The sequence below is a fragment of the Aotus nancymaae genome, unplaced genomic scaffold, assembly GCF_030222135.1.
Source record: "Aotus nancymaae isolate 86718 unplaced genomic scaffold, 86718_ANA_hifiasm-v0.15.2.pri h1tg000028l, whole genome shotgun sequence".
Taxonomy (NCBI): Eukaryota; Metazoa; Chordata; class Mammalia; order Primates; family Aotidae; genus Aotus; species Aotus nancymaae.
The window spans coordinates 19087634-19105913 of NW_026988441.1; the positions used below are offsets into that span (position 1 = coordinate 19087634).

The following is an 18280-nucleotide window of genomic DNA, read 5'->3' on the forward strand; positions in this document are numbered from 1 at the left end:
AGGACGGCTGGGGAGTCCTGGGAGTTTGGAGGAGGAGAGGTGAGAGTGGGCCCATCTGCTGGCTGCTGTGCGCTCCAAGAAGTAGGAGTGGAATTCATTCATCTGCAGCGACTCCCATGGTTGGCAGAAGTGGGGAGTAGAAATCTTAAGAAGGTGTGGGAAGTTGAGAGTAGCCCTCCCGCGGGTTCCCCTGCAGCTCACGGCAGAGCTAGGGCCTCACTGAGGTGGGTGAGGCTGTTGACTGGGGCTTGCTTGGCCATCGCCAGCTGCATGACCTCCCCGGCAGTGCTCAGTGTTCCTGGAGCAGTCACAGGCTGAGCCCGTGGGGATGGTGGGCACAGGGCTGAGGAGTCTACAGCGCTGGATAGAGTAGTGGCCACAGGGAAGGACAGGGATCTAAGCCAAACAGAAACAGAAGGCGGCTCCAGGAAAAAGCAAGGGGTTGGAGGGTGGGGGCTCCTGGCCCTCACCTGTATTGTCACCTAGTGATCGTCACTGCATTACAGAAGAGAGACCTGCTCGCTGATGGCTGGTTCCCCGGGCTGGCGCCATGGACAGTAGCAGTGGGAATGACACCCAAGGGACCGTGAATGGGTTCAGACCTAGGGAGCCTGAGCTGCTGGCCCCAGTCCCACCCATGGCTCTGAACTCTCACCCTCTGGGGATAGGAGCAAGCTTTCTGGTCCCAGATGGGACTGCACCCGCCATGCGGTGGCATCAGAGGCACCTTCACGATGATTAACAGCACGCCGTCAGGCTTCAGGGCTGCCGCCGCCAGAGAAGAAGAGCATTCATTTGAGAGCGTCTCCCTGGGCTTATGGGTTTGTTTTCTCCACATTCCACAGAAGGTTCTGTGGTGTTGGGAAGGTGTCGCTGTGCTGCAGGATGCCTGCCTCATTTCCCAGTGACAAATGGCTGGCTGTCCCAGCTGTGTGGTGTCATGAAGACTGTGAGTCAGCGGCAGGCTAGCGTGGGCTGCTCCCACGACGTCCCCGAGGCCTCACTGCCTCTGATGGGGATAGGGGGAGCCGCTGGGCCCCTCGCCTTCCTGCCATCCTTGCCTACCTCTGGCCCTCTGTCTAGGCTGCCTTGATGGAGGCCAGCTCAGATGGGCTCCTGGCCAGGCTGAGGAGGAGGAAGAGGAAATGCAGGAGAAGCGCCCTTCGACAGAGGGGTGGGTGCTGCTCTGCATCCTCAGACACTCCAGCTTTGCTGATCTTGAGGGTGTTTGAGTTGATCCCTTTGTGAGAGCCATGGGTGGGCCTTTGGGAGCTTTGCTGCAGGTAGGTCATTTTTAGTAAAGGGAAGGGAGCTGGCCAGGGGGTGCACTGGGAACTCTCTGCCTTTGCAGAAGGGACCTTGGTGCAGAGGGACTCAGCTGGGCTGCCCACCTCCATTCTCCAGGTCTCAGCATTACAGACCTCTCTGACTGGGTGGCCAACCCCAAACCAAGAGGACTCAGGCCTCTCCCGTCATTCCCTCCCATAGCACCCCAGCTCCTGCCTTAGCAGCCCTCCTTCCGCTCCATCATTGTGTGTTTACTCACACTGTATTCCTCCCTCCAAAGTCTCTGTTCTCCATCAGAGGAGGACGTGGCCCTTTCACTCCACTCCATCACTCGTGCCTGGTACATCCAGCCAACACGTACTTATTAGTGATGTGAAATGAATGAATGGACATTTACCATTATGGACAGCAGCTCATTAAGGTTTTTACAGTGTTATCAAAGCAACGTGTACCCTTGGTTTAAAAAGCCACTAGTACAAAATCACTACAGGAAAGCTAGGTTATCATGAAACCAGCGACTCCTGCCAGCTCATCTCTCTCTACCCCAGCCCTCCCCAAAGTGAATTTTTTGGACTATTTCTGTTGCCCCCACCCGTCTTTTAATCATACGATTATTGCTGGTTCTTCCACAGGTTCCGTTTGCCTTCTTGTCATACACACTTGAGCCTCCTGTAGTTCTTGCTCTGTAAACTTTCCACCCCATCTTGCCTTTGCCCTGGGTGAGCTGAGGCTGCACAGGTGGGGCCCTGCTCTCTCTGCACATCTTTTCTCCGACCCCTGTCTTCACCTCCTGACTTCTGTGGCTGTTTCCTTGTTAGGGTTTGTAACATTTCCATTGCATTCATGTGAGCAGTAAATCTTACCTGTTTTGGGGGTGACATTAACTCTAAAAGGTAAAAAAGAAAAAAAAAGCCCATAAAACTGTTTCCATGATCACTATGACCGTGGTCTCTGCAAAGCTAAGGAATATATCAGGGCAGGAGTGCCTTCTCTTGGGTCAAATGTCACAAGCCCAGGGCCTCCCTCAAGAGGAGGCTCCTAGCATCAAGAGCAGATAGATTGTTTTTCTTACATAACCATCAGTTGTACAAAATCACTTCGTATTTTAGTTTATTTTCTGTTTAAAGAATGGTTTTTTTTTTAATTATTTTTTTTTTCGTTAGAACAAAAGCAGCGTATGTGTATTGTTGAAAGTTAGAAAGTTCACATAAACAAGAATTCCTCCAGTTCTCCTTAAAACATCCCAGATGTAGCCAATATAGTTCCCATCTCTTACCTGGGTATTGTGATGGTTTTCCCCCAGATACTGAAAGGCTGGGCTGTACCACAGCATCCCAATTCTGGATTTGTATGGTTGTTCCCTTGTGGTGGCAGTTAGCTTGTTCCTGTATCCCCATATTTCTTGCAAACTGGAAGTTAGATCTAAAGCCATGGAAGTTTAAAGCATTTGCAGGAATACATCCCAGGTGATGTGTATTTCTTATTGCAGCACATTCAGACACAAATAATATTTAGCTGATCCACAATCAGTGATGCTAAGACTGATCACTGGGTTACATTTCCCCCTTGACCTGCAAAGTAATCTGCCTGGTGGTACTTTGGTACCATGTGAATAAATGCAGCCTTCATAATACATATATTTGTTTTGTTTTTCCTGGAGTTTTAATTTGTTTTTCTTTTTTCTTATCGAGAGAAGAAACATATATCTTCTTCACCATATCACTAAGAGCTTTAAGCTTCCTATTGACTTTATCTGCGGAAAGGAATCCATGCCATTCTTTTTGTGGATGTTTTTCTCATCCACATACTTCGAGTTCTCGTTTCTACTGATTGCTTTCTAGGCTTGCTGTCCAGCATCTGATTATACTTTTGGATTGACTCTAGTTTTTAAAAATATCCCATTATAGGAGGCTGAGGCAGGAGAATTGCCTGAACACAGGAGGCGGAGGTTGCAGTGAGCTGAGATCGAGCCATTGCACTCCAGCCTTGGTAACGAGAGCGAAACGCCGTCTCAAAAAAAAAAAAAAAAAAATCCCATTATATCACCTCTTTCTCTTTATTGGCTTATGCTTTCTCCCTGTGCCTCCCTCCCCACCCTTCTACGCTTCTCTCTCTGCTGGAATACATCCTTAAGTACTTCCCCTATTTCTGAGTTTTCAAAAGTCTGAAAAGGACTAGTTTACTTCTGTATTTGATTAGTAGTTTATCTAGCTGTGGAGTTCTATTATTTTTGCATGGAGTGCAACACAAAGGGGGTGAGTGTAACACAGTGGGTCACGCGCCCTTTGACATTGTTTCAGCTATGTGGCCATCTGTGAAATGGGAATGTAGTACCTGTTCCAGGTTGGTTCCGTGAGAAGCTGAGTCTCTGAGCCGAGTAGGCAGGAATCGTATTGAGGAGTGCTCTCGGGATCAGCGCATGTGGTGGAGTGACGGAATAGGCTTGGGCTGTGATACTATCACAAGGGCATCTTGGCTGATCCCTTGGGGACCTTTGGCACTGGAGTAGCTCCCAGAGATGTCCCCAGTTGAAGCAAGGGAGCTGAATCTTGGTTCCCTCCATTGAATCAAGGAGATCAGTCAAGGGGTGTGGCCCCAGGGGATGCGTTGGGCAGTGCACCCAGCTTCCACTGCAACTTACAGGACCTAGCATGGAGTGGGTCCCCAGTAAATGGCAATTTAAAATGAAGGGAGGCTATATTTGTCTGCTGAGATTTCTCTAGCTTCATGGGCCTGTCGTGAATACTGGGGGGTAATGTTTTGATGAGAATTAAGACGTCCTACCTAAGGACATCAGAGCACTCCGCCTGGCTTTGGGGTGGGAGGTGTGGATGAGGTGGTGTCTGCAGGCTTTTCATTTCACTTGGTTTCTGGAACAAATGTACCCAGCACTAACTGTGTGCCGAGCACTGTCCTTAATGCTTTAAAAACACCAATTCCATTCTCACTGCAAACCTACAATGAAAACAATGTTCATATCTCCGTTTCTCAGATGGGGAAATCGAGGCACAGAGTAGGGATCTCAGCCACACCACTGGGAAGGGGTGGAGCTGGACTGGAGCCCAGAGCCTGTCTCCCGGGCCTGTACTCTGAATGCCTGAGCATGGCTGCCCTTTCGGTGCCCGCAGATCCAGGGTTATTTTAAATGGGTGGAGGTAGAAAATAAATACTTATTCGGCTCCTCTCTGTGGGTCTTACTTGCAGATGAGCTTGATTGCGACCACCAGAAACCTAACCACATTTGGGCAAATTAACTCCAGTTTGTTGGGAGGACCTGGGAGCCCCAGGAGTCCAGTTGCGGGAGGCACAGCCCAGCTGGGAAGGGACAGCAGGGTCCCGCGGTTGTGACTCCCCTGCCCACATAGACCACCACTCTCTCATCTGTGGCTGCCTCCTTCTCATCTGCTCCTTGTCTCCTGCTTATGTCTGCAGACCAGCTGTTCCCACATTTGTACCTGCACACACAGAGCTGGAATGGCTTCAGGCCCCTCATCCGACCCTGTCTCCCAGCTGTGGGCAGGTGGGTGGGGGTGGGGAGGAAACGAGGCCTCTTCAGCCAACAGGGTAGAGCCTCGGAAGGCGGCAGGCTTAGGATTATGGCCCAACAGCCCTGCCATGTAGATTTCATCCCCTTTCCGTGCATGGGGAAACTGAGGCTGGCGGCGGGGAGGCAGCCTGTGGCAGGCTGCAGCAGCTGGGCTTCTTCCCCACCCACAGCGGCTTCCATGTCTTATCCCTGGAAACAGCCTGCCTGCCAGCTGGTGTTAGGACAGGTGGGCAGCAGCTCTGCTCCCTGCTAGAGGTTTTCTTGTAGACTCTTCTATGCATCTTGTCACTCCTGGGCCTTGGTGGCCCCACTCTGGCCCCGAGTGGTCGCCGGCAGTCCTCACACAGCACCCCTTCCCGGCTGTGCAGGGTGTGGCGGGCCCTGAGGTCTCCCTGGAGCGCTCCAGCCTGTGCCTCTTGAAGGTTGAAAGTCACTGACTTGCTGCTTTGTTCTTCTGTCTCTGAAGCCGAGTGTTTAAGACGGACATGGAGCTGGAGGTTCTGCGTTACACCAATAAAATCTCCAGTGAGGCCCACTGTGAGGTAAGCACCGGCTCCAGCTGAGTGGGAAATGTGGTGTTGCTCTGTGGGGTGAGAGAACCCAGTGAGGATGAAGGGTTTTCGGGTGGGCTCTAATCCCCAAAGGCTACACAAGAGGTAGGAAGTTTTACACAGGGATGGTTCTCTTTTCTGTTCCCTGGTGGACACATGGCAGGGACAGGAGAGGCTCTGCCCCAGTTCCTCAGCTTAGGGCACCTGCCCATCATGGCTGTCATGGACACTAATCCTCAGGAAATTCTCCAACAGAAAGTCCCAACTCTGGGAGGATAGGGTGCTCCTTCCTGATATCCCAGCAGTTCTCGGCTCATTTTAAAGAACGTTTTGTCCTTAACTATGGTTCAGGCACACTTATTACCATCATCCATTTTCTGAAAACTTCTTCCAAACCTTCCCACTCTTCCATACCTTCCCACTTTACTGGAGGAATGAGACCAAATAAGGAAACACGTGTCTTGAAAGATGAGGACGGCCCAGCATCTGCTCGGGAACGTTGCAGTTTTGTGTTAGGAAACAGACAAGGGTAATTGATGGACAGCGTACTCTGTTGTATGAGTTAATGTTCTCCATGTCTTATGAAAGTTAAACAAAGGAGTCCTTTTAGTGACCATCATCACTTTCATAGCATTAAGTATTCACCAAGTGCCTCATGGTTAAATCCTCACTGTCCTCGGGCTGCTGGTGGCCTCTGAGCTCTAACTCGAGCCTTGGCATTTATCGGCTTCCAAATGGAAGTGCTTCATTGCAGTTAAAATAAACCGTGTGGATTGTGGAGCTTTTAAAAAGTTCTAATTTGTCACATGACTGTCGCATTGCGTGCACTTATCATTCCTTTTTTCTTTTTTTAAAGAAGAGGTGCTTTTGAAGATGTGCTGTGTGTTATTTATCACACTGTGTTACTGATCTGCTTGATACAAATGTCTTTGCTTAATATCTGTCCTCCAGGTAATGAAAGCTATAAAAGTGGGAATGAAAGAATATGAGTTGGAAAGGTAAGCCACCATGTTTCTCTGGGTAAAGATTAAAAGGTAAAAACCAGTAATTTATGTTCCTTGAGTGAATAACAGATGAGACGCCACAGCGGCACATACACCTTGAGTGGAAATTACGAACAGGGCTTCAGGGTCACGGGCAAGGATTATTTTTCTTCTGACTGCGGCCCCCTCCCTGGCTCTTGGCAGTGTTTGATGTAACGGTCTTCAGTGACTTTTCAGGGTGGTTTAGTGCTCTACCATTCTACTCTCGGACTTTGTTTCTGCCATTTGCAGGAAACTTTACCAAATTGCTGCTCTTGCGACTCTGAAAGCCTCCAGTAAAACAGCTTGCCATTTTTATGTGTAAACATTGCCATTATGTCTGCTGTGCTCAGGCGACTGGGTCGAGGGATGGTTAAACGGCCCGTAAAGAGCTCTGGAGAGCTCCATCCGCCTTCCGCTTCTGTTAGGCCTGCAGTGAGCTGGTGCCACCCGGGGAGCTTACTGTGGCTGCCCAGCCGTGGCAGGTGTGGCCCGGCCAGCTCAGCCCTGCTCCAGGACCCAGGGGTCAGTGTGCTGCCACCCATGGTACGAGGAAACCTTTGAGTCAGACCCAAACTGCCTCAGTGCTCAGTGGCTCCCTTCCCACCCGTGTCCCCTGGGGCAGGAGGCCCCCAGTCCGGGACCTCCCACCAGTGTTGGTACCGCCTGGAAGCTCTGGGGAGGTGACTCCGAAGAGGCTGCCATTCCCCTGTCCCCACCCCAGGCTGCCTTTCCTGCCTGTCCTTGTGAAAGTTGGTTTCTGGTGTCCCTTCCCCCCTTGCAGAGCCCAAGTCCCCCCTAGATGTCCTCAGGGCCTGCTCTCTGGCAGGGCCCTGGCCCTGGGGCTGCTGGCTCCATATCACCCTCCCAGCCCTCCTGACCTCCCTGCTTCATCAGTGGGGTGCAGGGCCGAGGTCAGATGGAGCACGCTGTGGGCTGCTTGGATGCTTCCGTTCACTGTGGCTGTGCTTGGGGGATGGGTGTCTTTCTAAAGTCTCACCCTGGAAGGAATTCTGAGCAGTCAGCTGTGTGCTCCTTTCCTTACCCCACCCAGGAGGAGGTTGAAATGGCCTTGCCTGGATGCTTGGCACCCCAGGAGGGGGCATGTAACAGACGTTCATCAAAAGCCCAGCTCTGTCAACTGGGGAGGTTGGGAAGGGCTCGCAGAGCTATCCCAGCACTGGCTTCTGTGAGGTCTCCTGCTGCAGTGCAGCGTCTGTGGCCCAGCATTCCCAGGACCCCTGCACCCTCCGAGGTTCTGGGATGGGAAGTGTGCTGGGGGGCTCCCCTGGCAAGGTGGGCTGGACAGTGGGTCCCTCAGATTGGCACTGCTCCGGAAACCTGCCCCAGCTTGAGTTGAATCATAGTGACCCATAGCTGATGCTTCAAATAAAAATAACTGAGAAATTGGGGCAGGAATAGCTGAGCCCCATGTGGAGCCCTGCCGTCCAGGTGGTTCCTAGGAGGGGCCCAGAGCCTTCCTCCCCACAGTGTCCCAGAGCCTGACCCTGCCCAGCCTGGGGACAGGGCTGCGTAAGCTGCGTGGGCTTTGGGTCAGGGGCCGGGGGCCCTGGAATACCCCCTGCTCCTTAGCTCTCCTACCTTCTAGGTAATGGAGGTCTCTTTTTTCTTTAACAGGAAATTTCTGTATTCAAAATAATAGAAAAGTATAATGAACTCCAAAGTCCCCATCAGATTTTTGTGTTTAGTTTTGTTTGTAGAGCATTTTAAAGCCAAATCCTAGACATCATGTCATGGTATTTGTAAATACTTCAGTAGGTATTTCAGTTGATGAGAACTGTTTTTTACTTTTACATAACCACCATGCCAATATCACATCCACTATCACAAATGCACTGTAACTCCTTAATGTCATGAATATCTAGTCCATATTGATCCTGAACTGTTTTTAGCATTGGTTTGTTCAAGTCGGGATCCACACAGAGTCTACACAGTACGCTTGGCTGCTGTTGGAAGGAGGGCATTGTGAAGGTGAGCTCTGGGGAGATCTCACCTGTCTACAAGCTGCCCGACCCTCTCTCCACCCCCATCCCAAGACCCCGGGTTGGCCTTGCTGCTGCCTCCTGTGTGGACCAGGGCGGCTCACGGAGAGATGAGCTCAAAGCCAGAGGCCACAGTTGAGTGCTCAGGAAGCTCTCAGCTGGGAGCAGCCACCCGCAGGGTGCTGATGGCGTCGGGTCAGCGTGTGTGCCTGCTGTGCTCATGCTGTGCACCTGTCGTGCGTGCTCACCTGAGGCTGACCACAGGACATACAGGGGAAACAGTGCCTGCCGGGGAAGCCGTCCGATCTGTGGGCCCCTGAGAGCTTAGAGCAGAGGGTGGGGATGGGGACTGAGATAGCAAGAACGAGAGATGGAGTCTGTTCCTGGGGGGACTGAGTGGGGAGACAAGGGTCACCCCCTCTGAAGGTGGTGGGAAGATGGGTGTCTGGGAAAAGTGTCACATCATGGGGTATCCCTGGCCAGATTTGAGGAGGGTGACCCTGATTGCTGGTGCCCAGGCTGAAGCCCCTGGGGCCATCTGCAGCCAGGGAGGTGGGCTGACACTTCTTCTGCCTTGAGCTCCCTCTCCAGGGCAGGATCACACTGTGACACAGTGTTGTGGTCCTTGTCCTGGAGAGCCTGGAGGCGCCTTCTTGGGGACCACGTCTCATTTATTTGCATGGTGTCTGACCTACCGTGGGTGTCGGGAAATGTGTGAGTGGGTTCAATAGATGGATGGAAAAGAGAAGAAAAGGTTTTAAGCTATTTTTTCTGGCATCTTCTGTGTCACTGGGAACTTGAGAATTCTTAACTAGTCGGGGAACAAAAATCTCTTCTAAAGCCAGTGTTTTTGGTTGCCTGGGGGTGTGGCCCTTTGAACACAGGCTCAACTGCTATCAGGGAAGGCCTGTAGGGGGTGGCTATTTACTGCTGTGCCAATCGCTGACTCACTGGGTTCAAAGGAAGCCAGCCGCTCTTTTATATGTGTTGATAGCACCCTGCGAACAAGGTGGGCGTCCCTAAGACCTCAGCCCTGCACAGGGACATGAGGCAGAAAGGCAGGGAGCTCTCCAGTTCAGGACTAGGGGTAAGAGTGGGGCTGGTTTTCTCGAGGTGGACACACTACCCAGCCCAGGACTCAAGAGATGCTGGCCTGGAGCCCCAGTTCTAAGCCTTATCTTTTTTGTTTGTTTGTTTTATTATCTATGATTTGTTATAAAATCTTGACAGCATGTTAAAAAAAAAAAAAAAAGTGAGTGGATGGCATTTATGAAGACTCCTCCCCCGTGCGGCACCTGGGAGCGAGGGTTCAGAGGAAGTGAAAATCATTTTCCACAATTGAGATGTAGTAAATTGTGTTAAACCAATAAGTCGTCCACGTTGGGTAAATGGGGCGCTAACAGCATGCCCGATCAGGCCGTCCGTTTTTCCGCCTCCTATTATTTCATGTTAGTGATGTAACCAGCTTGTAGCCAGCTGGCGTGGGGCTGGCAGCCGGATCCATTACCTGCAAACGCTAATTTAGAGCATGCTCCATTGGCTGTGTAAGCGGGTCCCAGCTCACATTTGCCACAAGGAGATTAATAACTCAATGTGTTTAATAGCCTGGGGCCTTAATTGAAGTTATGCTCTTTCTCTCCAAGCTGTGAGTGGGGCATTTGGGGCTCTTTCGTTTCCAGGGGGTCATGAGAATCATGGGAAAGGGAGAGGATCCGTGTGGTGTAACCAGGACCATGTGGCAGTGTCCCTTCCCCAGCTGGGACCCGCTGGAGACCCTCTGCAGGCCCAGGCTTTTCTAGACTCTCCTGCCACAGGCAACAGTCCTCAATTGCAGCCTCCGGTCCCCATCAGTCCCTTGTGGGTGAAGGGCTTGCCCAGCTGTGCTCCTTCTCGTTCAAGGTCTTGGTGCTTTTCTTGCTCTTCAGCCAGATGGGGCAAGTTGTGATTCTGTGTGCCCAGCGCTGCTCAAATGCAGATGGGCTGGGGAGAGGGGACACGGCCTGAGGGTCTCCCCTGACCATAAACATGCCCCAGATGCCATGCACACACCATACACCACATACATGACACACATGCCACACCATACACACCACATACACACCACACACATAACACACACCACACACACCACACATCCTGAGAATGCCACATACACCACACACACACCGCCACCACACAGGCCACATACACAACACACATACCACACCATACATACCACACTCCCACGCCACACATCCCATACACGCCACATACACCACATACATGCCCCCACCACACACCACATACATGACACCCACACCACACACCCATACCACACACCACATGCACAACACACACACACCATACACACCACACATCTCATACACAACGCAACACACACCCCATACATGCCACATACACCACATGCACGCCACACACATGCCCCCCACCACACATACACATCACACACCTCATACACGCCAGCCACACCACACACACCACACATGCCACATATATCACACACACCACACCATACACACGACACACACCACATATATGCCACACACTCTCGCATGCTACATACACACCCCTCACACCACACACATATGTCATATACCACACACATCTTCCACACCCCCACACATACAATACACACTACATACACCACACACAACACACATGCTGCATAGCACATACCACACATGCCACATGCAACACACAAGCCATACACACCACACATGCCACATACCACACACAGCACAACAGATACAACACACACCCCACACATACACACTGCCCACACCATATGAACCAGACACACCACACACATCCCACACTACACACACCACACACACACCCATGCACCATATACCACACATACACATCTCCACACATCCCCTCCACATACCACACACAGCATATACCATGCACAGACCACACATACACCACACATTACATACATATGACGTGCCATACACACCACACACACTGCACATCCCACATGTCGCATGCCACATGCACCTACACACCACACACCACACACATGCACCACAGCTATACACACCACATCATACATACCACACACCACACACAACACATACCCACCATACACATACCTATACTACACACCATACGCCTACCATGGTGTGTACCACACCCATAGACGTACCACATACATACCTGCCCCACACACAGCCACCCAAGCCGAGCGTGCTGGAGTGGGGGTGGAGCTCTCTGTGAATCCACCCTGGGAGCAGGTTGCAAAACTCTTGCTGCATTCTTGTTAAACATTCCTTGTTTTAATACTAGAAACTTCCACTTCAGTAAGGACAGCCAGGAAGTGGGAGAGTCTGTGGACATCCCTGCCAGCCCACGGTGCTCAGAGCTGCAGGAGGCACGGGGCCGTAAACAGGCCACCCCTCCAGGGCCATCTCTGCTCACTGCAATATCTGCCTCCCAGGCTCAAGTGATCTTACCACCTCAGCCCCCCAAATAGCTGGCATGACAGGTGCATACTACCATGCCCAGCTAATTTTTTAATTTTTTGTAGAGGCAGAGTTTTGCCTTGTTGCCCAGGCTGGTCTAGAACTCCAGAGCTCATTCATTCCTCCTGCTTTGATCTCCCACAGTGCTGGGATTATAGGCATAAGCTACCATGCCCAGCCTGGCACCCCCTGCTTTTCATCTGAGTCCCTCTTGTGCACGGTGACCCCTGAAGAACTGTCTCTTGGATGCCTGTGCCTATATGGTCCTCCTCCCGTCTGAGGCTACGTGGGGCTGTGCTGCTGGGCACTCTGGGCAGATGGTGAGGCATGCTGTGTGTCTCTGATCAGGGTGTAGAGAGTCTATCCACCTGAGATTCGGCAGAGCCAGGCATCCAAGAATGAAGCTGGGGTTCCCGGGGTGGGGGTGAGAGGCTGTGGGACCCTGTGGCTTAAAGCAGGGATGGCTCATTTTGCTTCTTAGAGTAACTGAGGAATGGGAACTTGGAGAAAACCAGCATGGTGTCCAGCCAGAAAGCTGGACAGAGAACCAGAGAGAAGAGCTTTCAGCAGACATGTAGCCTGCTCGATGAAGGACTAATTAGAGATTTGGGGCAAAACCAACAGAAGTAGTGGTTTTCACCCAGCTTTTCAATGCTGGGTGAATTGCTCCCAGATAATCACAGTAGGAATCGTCAGGAACAGTGGTGCCTGTGGACACCTTTATGGATTTTCCTGTAACATTTCACCATAAACCTGATATTACCATCCATGGTAACTACACGCTCATGCCTGTAGTCTCAGCACTTTGGGAGGCCAAGGCAGGAGGATTGCTTGAGGCCAGGAGTTCAAGACCAGCCTGGGCAACATAGGAGACCTCTGTTTCTACAAAAAGAAAAAAAAACAATTTAAATTAGCCGGGTGTGGTGACGCACCCCTGTAATCCCAGCTGCTTGGAAGGCTGAGGCAGGAGGAGCGCTTGAGCCCAGGAGGTCAAGGCAGCAGTGAGCTGTGATCACACCACTGCACTCGCACTGGGTGACAGAGTGAGACTCCATCTCTAAAAAAAAAGAAAAAAAAAATCCCCCCAGAACCTGATGCTGACTGTTGATTTCAGATAAATATTATTTATCACAAGTTTAAGGAAGTAGCATTGTCTTCTGGCTTACTAGATTTTATCAGGAAAGGATGTTGAATTTTATCAGCTGTGTTTTTGCCATCTCCCTTGGCCTTTTGCATGTGTGTGTTTAAGCAATCAATAAGCTTTTTATTTTAGAACAGTTTTGGATCACAGAAAGGTTATAGGAACAGTAGAGAGTTCCATGTATCTGGCACCCATTTCCCTTATTATTATTATTATTATTTTGAGACGAAGTCTCGCTCTGTCTCCAGGCTGGAGTGCAGTGGTGCGATCTCGGCTCACTGCAATCTCCACCTCCTGGGTTCAAGCAATTCTCCTGCCTCAGCCTCCTGAGTAGCTGGGATTTCAGGCATGTGCACCACACTTAGCTAATTTTTGTATTTTTAGTAGAGATGGGGTTTCACCATGTTGTCCAGGATGGTTTCAATCCCTCAACCTCGTGATCCACCCACCTTGGCCTTCCAAAGTGCTGGGATTACAGGCAGGAGCCATCACGCCCGGCCCATTTTCCCTGTTATTTATCAGTAAAATTATTAACATTACTTTGAAACATTTGTTAGCCACTGATGTACACTATGGATACGTAATTATTAAGTCCATGGTTTATTCCAGTGGCCTTAGCTTTTACCTAATGCCCTTCTCCTGTTTCAGAATCCATCTGGGCGATCACATCACGTTCCATTGTCACATCTCCTTAGGTTCCTCTGGGCTGTGACAGTTTCTCAGAATTGCCTTGGTTTTGATGACCTTGACAATTTCAAGGAGTATGGCTAGGTCCTTTGAAGAATGCCTTTCAGTTGTAGTTTTTCTCACCGTAAGACAGGAGTTATAGGTTACTAGGAGGGAGAGCGCAGAAGTGCCATTGTCATCCCATCACATCAGCATGACTTATCACTGATGATGTTGACCTTGATCACCTGGCTAAGGTACTGCCTGTCAGGTTTCTCCACCGTCAAGTCGCTCCCCTACCCGCTCTTCTGCACTCTTGGAAAGCAGTCACTGTGTACCACCCACGCTTAAGGCATACGAGTTACAGTTATGCTATTTGTGATCCATCTGTAGAGATTTGTCTCTTCTCCCTTATTTATTTGTTCAACCTTTTTTTAAAACTTGAAATTGTCTTTTTTATTTTTATTTTTTGAGACAGTCTTGCTCCATCATCCAGGCTGGAGTGCAGTGGCACAATCTCGGCCTACTACAACCTCCGCCTCCTGGGCTCAAGTGATTCTCCTGCCTCAGCCTCTCAAGTAACTGGGGTTACAGGTGCCCACCACCATGCCCAGCTAATTTTTGTATTTTTAGTAGAGACACGGTTTCACTATGTTGGCCAGGCTGCTCTCCAACTCCTGACCTCAGGTGATCCTCCCGCCTCAGCCTCCCAAAGTGCTGGGATTACAGATGTGAGCCACCACACCTGGCATCTTTATTTTAAACTTATATTTGTATAGACCCATGGATATTTATCATATACTTTAAATTATAATCCAGTATTCCGTGATGCTCAAGTCCTTCCAGCTTTGGGCATCGAGGGCTCTTTCACTTGACTCCTGTGTCTTTCTGATGCACCCTGTCCTTTTGCTTTTTGAGCACTCCCTTACTTTCTGGCACTGCAAATTGCATCGGGCTCATCTTGTCTGTTCCCTGCTGCAACCCAGAATCAGCCATTTCACCAAGGAGCCTGGTTCCTTTTATTGGAGAATGGTATTTGAAACCAAGATTGGGTGCTGGGTGCACCTTAGATGAATTTTATGACCAGACGTCCTGGTGCAGAGCCAGTGAGGCATCCCAGCACACACACTACTTTATTGTGGTACATCAGGACTTTAAGAAGCTGACATAGGAAGCTGGGCGCAGTGGCTCACGCCCTGAATCCCAGCACTTTGGGAGGCTGAAGCAGACGGATCACCTGAGATCAGGAGTTCGAGACTAGCGTGACCAGCATGGAGACACCCCATCTCTACTAAAAATACAAAACTAGCCAGGCATGGTAGTGCATGCCTGTAATCCCAGCTACTTGGGAGGCAGGAGAATCACTTGAACCTGGGAGGCGGAGGTTGCAGTGAGCTGAGATCGCACCATTGCACTCCAGCCTGGGCAACAAGAGTGAAGCTCTGTCTCAGGAAAAAAAAAAAAAGAAGCTGACATAGGAGGCAGTATAGTAGAGTTCGTGGAGCATGGTCCCCAGAGACAGGCATTCTTGGTTTGGGTCCCAGCTCTACTGCTTACTAGCTTGGGCAAATTGATAACATTACCTCAGTTTCCTCATCTGGAAAAAAACTAATAGCACTTCATAGGATGATTAGGAGGATCAGACAAATGGATATACAGATATACCTGAAAGATATTGTGGGTTTGGGTCCAGACTACTGCAGTAAAGCAAGTATTGGAAATTGTTGAGTTTCCCAGTGCATATAAAAGTTATGTTTGCAGTATACTGTAGTCTCTTAAGGGTGCAATAACATTATGTCTCAAGAAATCAATGTACATGCCATAATTTAAAATGACTTTATTGCTAAAAAAAATGCTGATGCACACAAAGTGAATACATGCTGTTGGAAAAATTGCACCAGTAGACTTGCTCAGCACAGGATCCCACAAATCTTCTGCTGGAGAAAAAGAATAAAGCAAGGCATGGTGAGATGAGGCATGCTTGTATGCATAGCACACCGAACAGATGGACATCCACTGAGCATTCTTATGATGCATGTTTTGTTGTTATTCTTTTTTTTTTTTTTTTTTTTTTGAGATAGGGTCTTGCTCTGTTGCCCAGGCTGGAAGGCAGTGGTGCAATCACGATTCACTGCAGCCTTGACCTCCCAGTCTCAAGTGATCCTCCCACCTCAGCCTCCTGAGTAGCTGGGACTAGAAGCACGCACCACCATGCCTGGCTAATTTTTTATTTTTCTGTGGATTTCGGATCTTGTTATATTGCCTCTCCAACTCCTGGACTCAAGTGATCCTCCTGCCTTGGCCTCCCAAAAGTGCAGGGGTTATAGGTGTGAGCCTCCATGCCTGGCCTTTTTTGTTGTTATTTTACTGGCATTTTATATAGGCTCAAAATAGGAAATTGAGCTATAAATTCTTTCTTATTTTTTTTCTTTTCCTTTAACTCTCTTAGCCATATTTTAAGACCAGGGTTTTTGAGATCATGTTTTGGGAAGCCCCACACATTTTTCTGATTTCTGGAACTACTTAGAAAGCTCCGGGCTTGGCTGTTTCTTGAAGGTTTCTTGTCCTTTGACTCTCTCAGACACTCTTGTTTCTCTGGGGAACACTGCTTTGGTAACTTCTCTGATTTTCTTATGGGATTATTTGAGTCCGAATTCATCACTCTTTGAGTCAACACAGTATGTTTTCCTATAAAGTCTTTGTTTTCATCCAGGATTTTAAATTGGAACCAAGTAACCAATTTAATTTATTCTCTTATGTTTTAAAATCTTATGTTTCTAAAATATCTCCTCTATATATGTAGCTGTATTTTCTTTCATTCCTAATGTAACTCTGTTTTTTTCTCTATGGATTAGAATTGCTAGAATTTTATCTTCTTTATTGCTCTTTTCATAGAATCAGTTATTAAATTTATTTTTCAATTCTACTGTTGGTCAAACTCATTGATTTCCAGTTTTATTATTAATTCCTTTCTCCTCTCTTCCTGAACCTTGTTTTGACACATCTGTCTTTTAACTTGTTTAGTTGAATCTTAGTTTATTTTTTATTTTTTCCTCTTTGGTAGTAAACAGATTTTGGCTAGTTTATTTTTGAATACTGCCTTAGCTGTATCCTGATTTGTAAGAGTGATTTGTTTTTGAACCCAAGAACTAAACTAGTGTATTTCTTTTCATTTCCCAGTAGATGTGGTTGTATTTTTCTTGGTGACCTTATGGTTTTTAAGTACTGGTTCTGTCACCATTGGAATTAGAGAATGCAGCTGGTGTGAATATTTTTGGTTTTTAATTTTGAAGTTTTCCTTTGTGGCCTATTTAAAAATATTTTGGTCAATATTTTATGGAATACTGGAAAGTGCTTAGTTTTTATCTTTAGAATATGTACTTTGGTGTACATGAATCAGATGCATTATCTAATTCCACTCCTCTGCCCCCTCCCCTATTTTTGTATATTTGCTCTAAGATTTAGAGAGATGGTTTTATAATTCTTTGTGATTCATAATATATTTTGTTTTATTCATTTTGATGACAAATTGTTTGAGGCATAAAGGTGGATGATTGTTATGTCTTTATTATATATTTTGCCTTTGTATACTTTTCAAGAAACCACTTTTAGCCTATTTAATCTATGTCTTGAATCTGACTTTATCTGACATTGGTATTGCTATTGTTTGCTTTTTGTTACATTTCCCTGGCATATCTTTGCTTATCCCTGTATTTTTAACTTTTTAAAATAGGTTGTTTATAAGGTGCAGCTTACTCGTTATTCAAATAGAGAGCCTTCCCTGTGTTAGGAGAACCGTTTGAATTCACAGTGATAATCATCGTCTGTTCTCTTTTCTACAGCCTTATTTTGTGCTTTCTGGTTTCTTTTTTTTTTTTTTCCTTGTGGCTTTAAACATTTTTTTCTGTTTTTGGAAGGTTAGTAAAATTTCCTTTGTTCTCTTTTATAGGTATGCCATGTTAAATGTAGAATCACCTTTAAATCAAGAAAAATGACCTTTATTTCTGTTTTCTACCTATGTTAAAAAGTTAGACAATATCGATTCCTCACTTAAAAAATTAGAAACTTAGCATAGTTTTGGTGCAAGGCAGGCAAGCCCTAAAGTGGGGCTTATCCCGTGAGAGTTCTTGGCTTCACCCAGGAAGGAATTCAAGGGTGAGCCAGTAGTAGGGTAGAAAGAAACAGCTTTATTAAAGCAGCAGTGTTAGAGTTCAGGCAGTGTGACAGCTCCATGACTACCCCTCCTGAGCAGCGCTCCCCACAGGCAGTGTGCTGAGAGCAGCAGCTCAGGGCAGTTCTGCAGCTAGATTTATATCCACTTTTAATTACACACAGAGTTAGGGGCAGTTTATGCAGACATTTCTAGGGAAGGGGCAGTAACTTTTGGTTCATCGAGTCATTGCTATGGAAAGGGGCAGTAACTCCTGGGTGTTGCCAGTGATAAACTGTCTTATGGAAAGGTGCTTCCGCTCGGGACCTGTTTTAGCTGCTCCTTCATTTGGTCTGGTGTCCGAGCCCTGCCTCCAGAGTCAAGTTCTGCCTCCTGCCTCAGTTTACTTTATAGTCTCCCTTCCCCCCACCTTCTACTTTTTGTTGTTG

The 18280-nt window shown here is 48.3% G+C and overlaps 1 protein-coding gene across 1 annotated transcript in view; it reads left to right on the forward strand.

The window, feature by feature from the left end:
• Nucleotides 1-18280, forward strand: part of PEPD (peptidase D) — a 127554-nt gene that overhangs the window by 47472 nt on the left and 61802 nt on the right. The window contains exons 8-9 of the mRNA XM_012448459.2: nt 5301-5376; nt 6337-6383. Of these exons, the coding sequence (XP_012303882.1) occupies nt 5301-5376; nt 6337-6383 (123 nt within the window). The remainder of the gene's footprint in view (nt 1-5300; nt 5377-6336; nt 6384-18280) is intronic.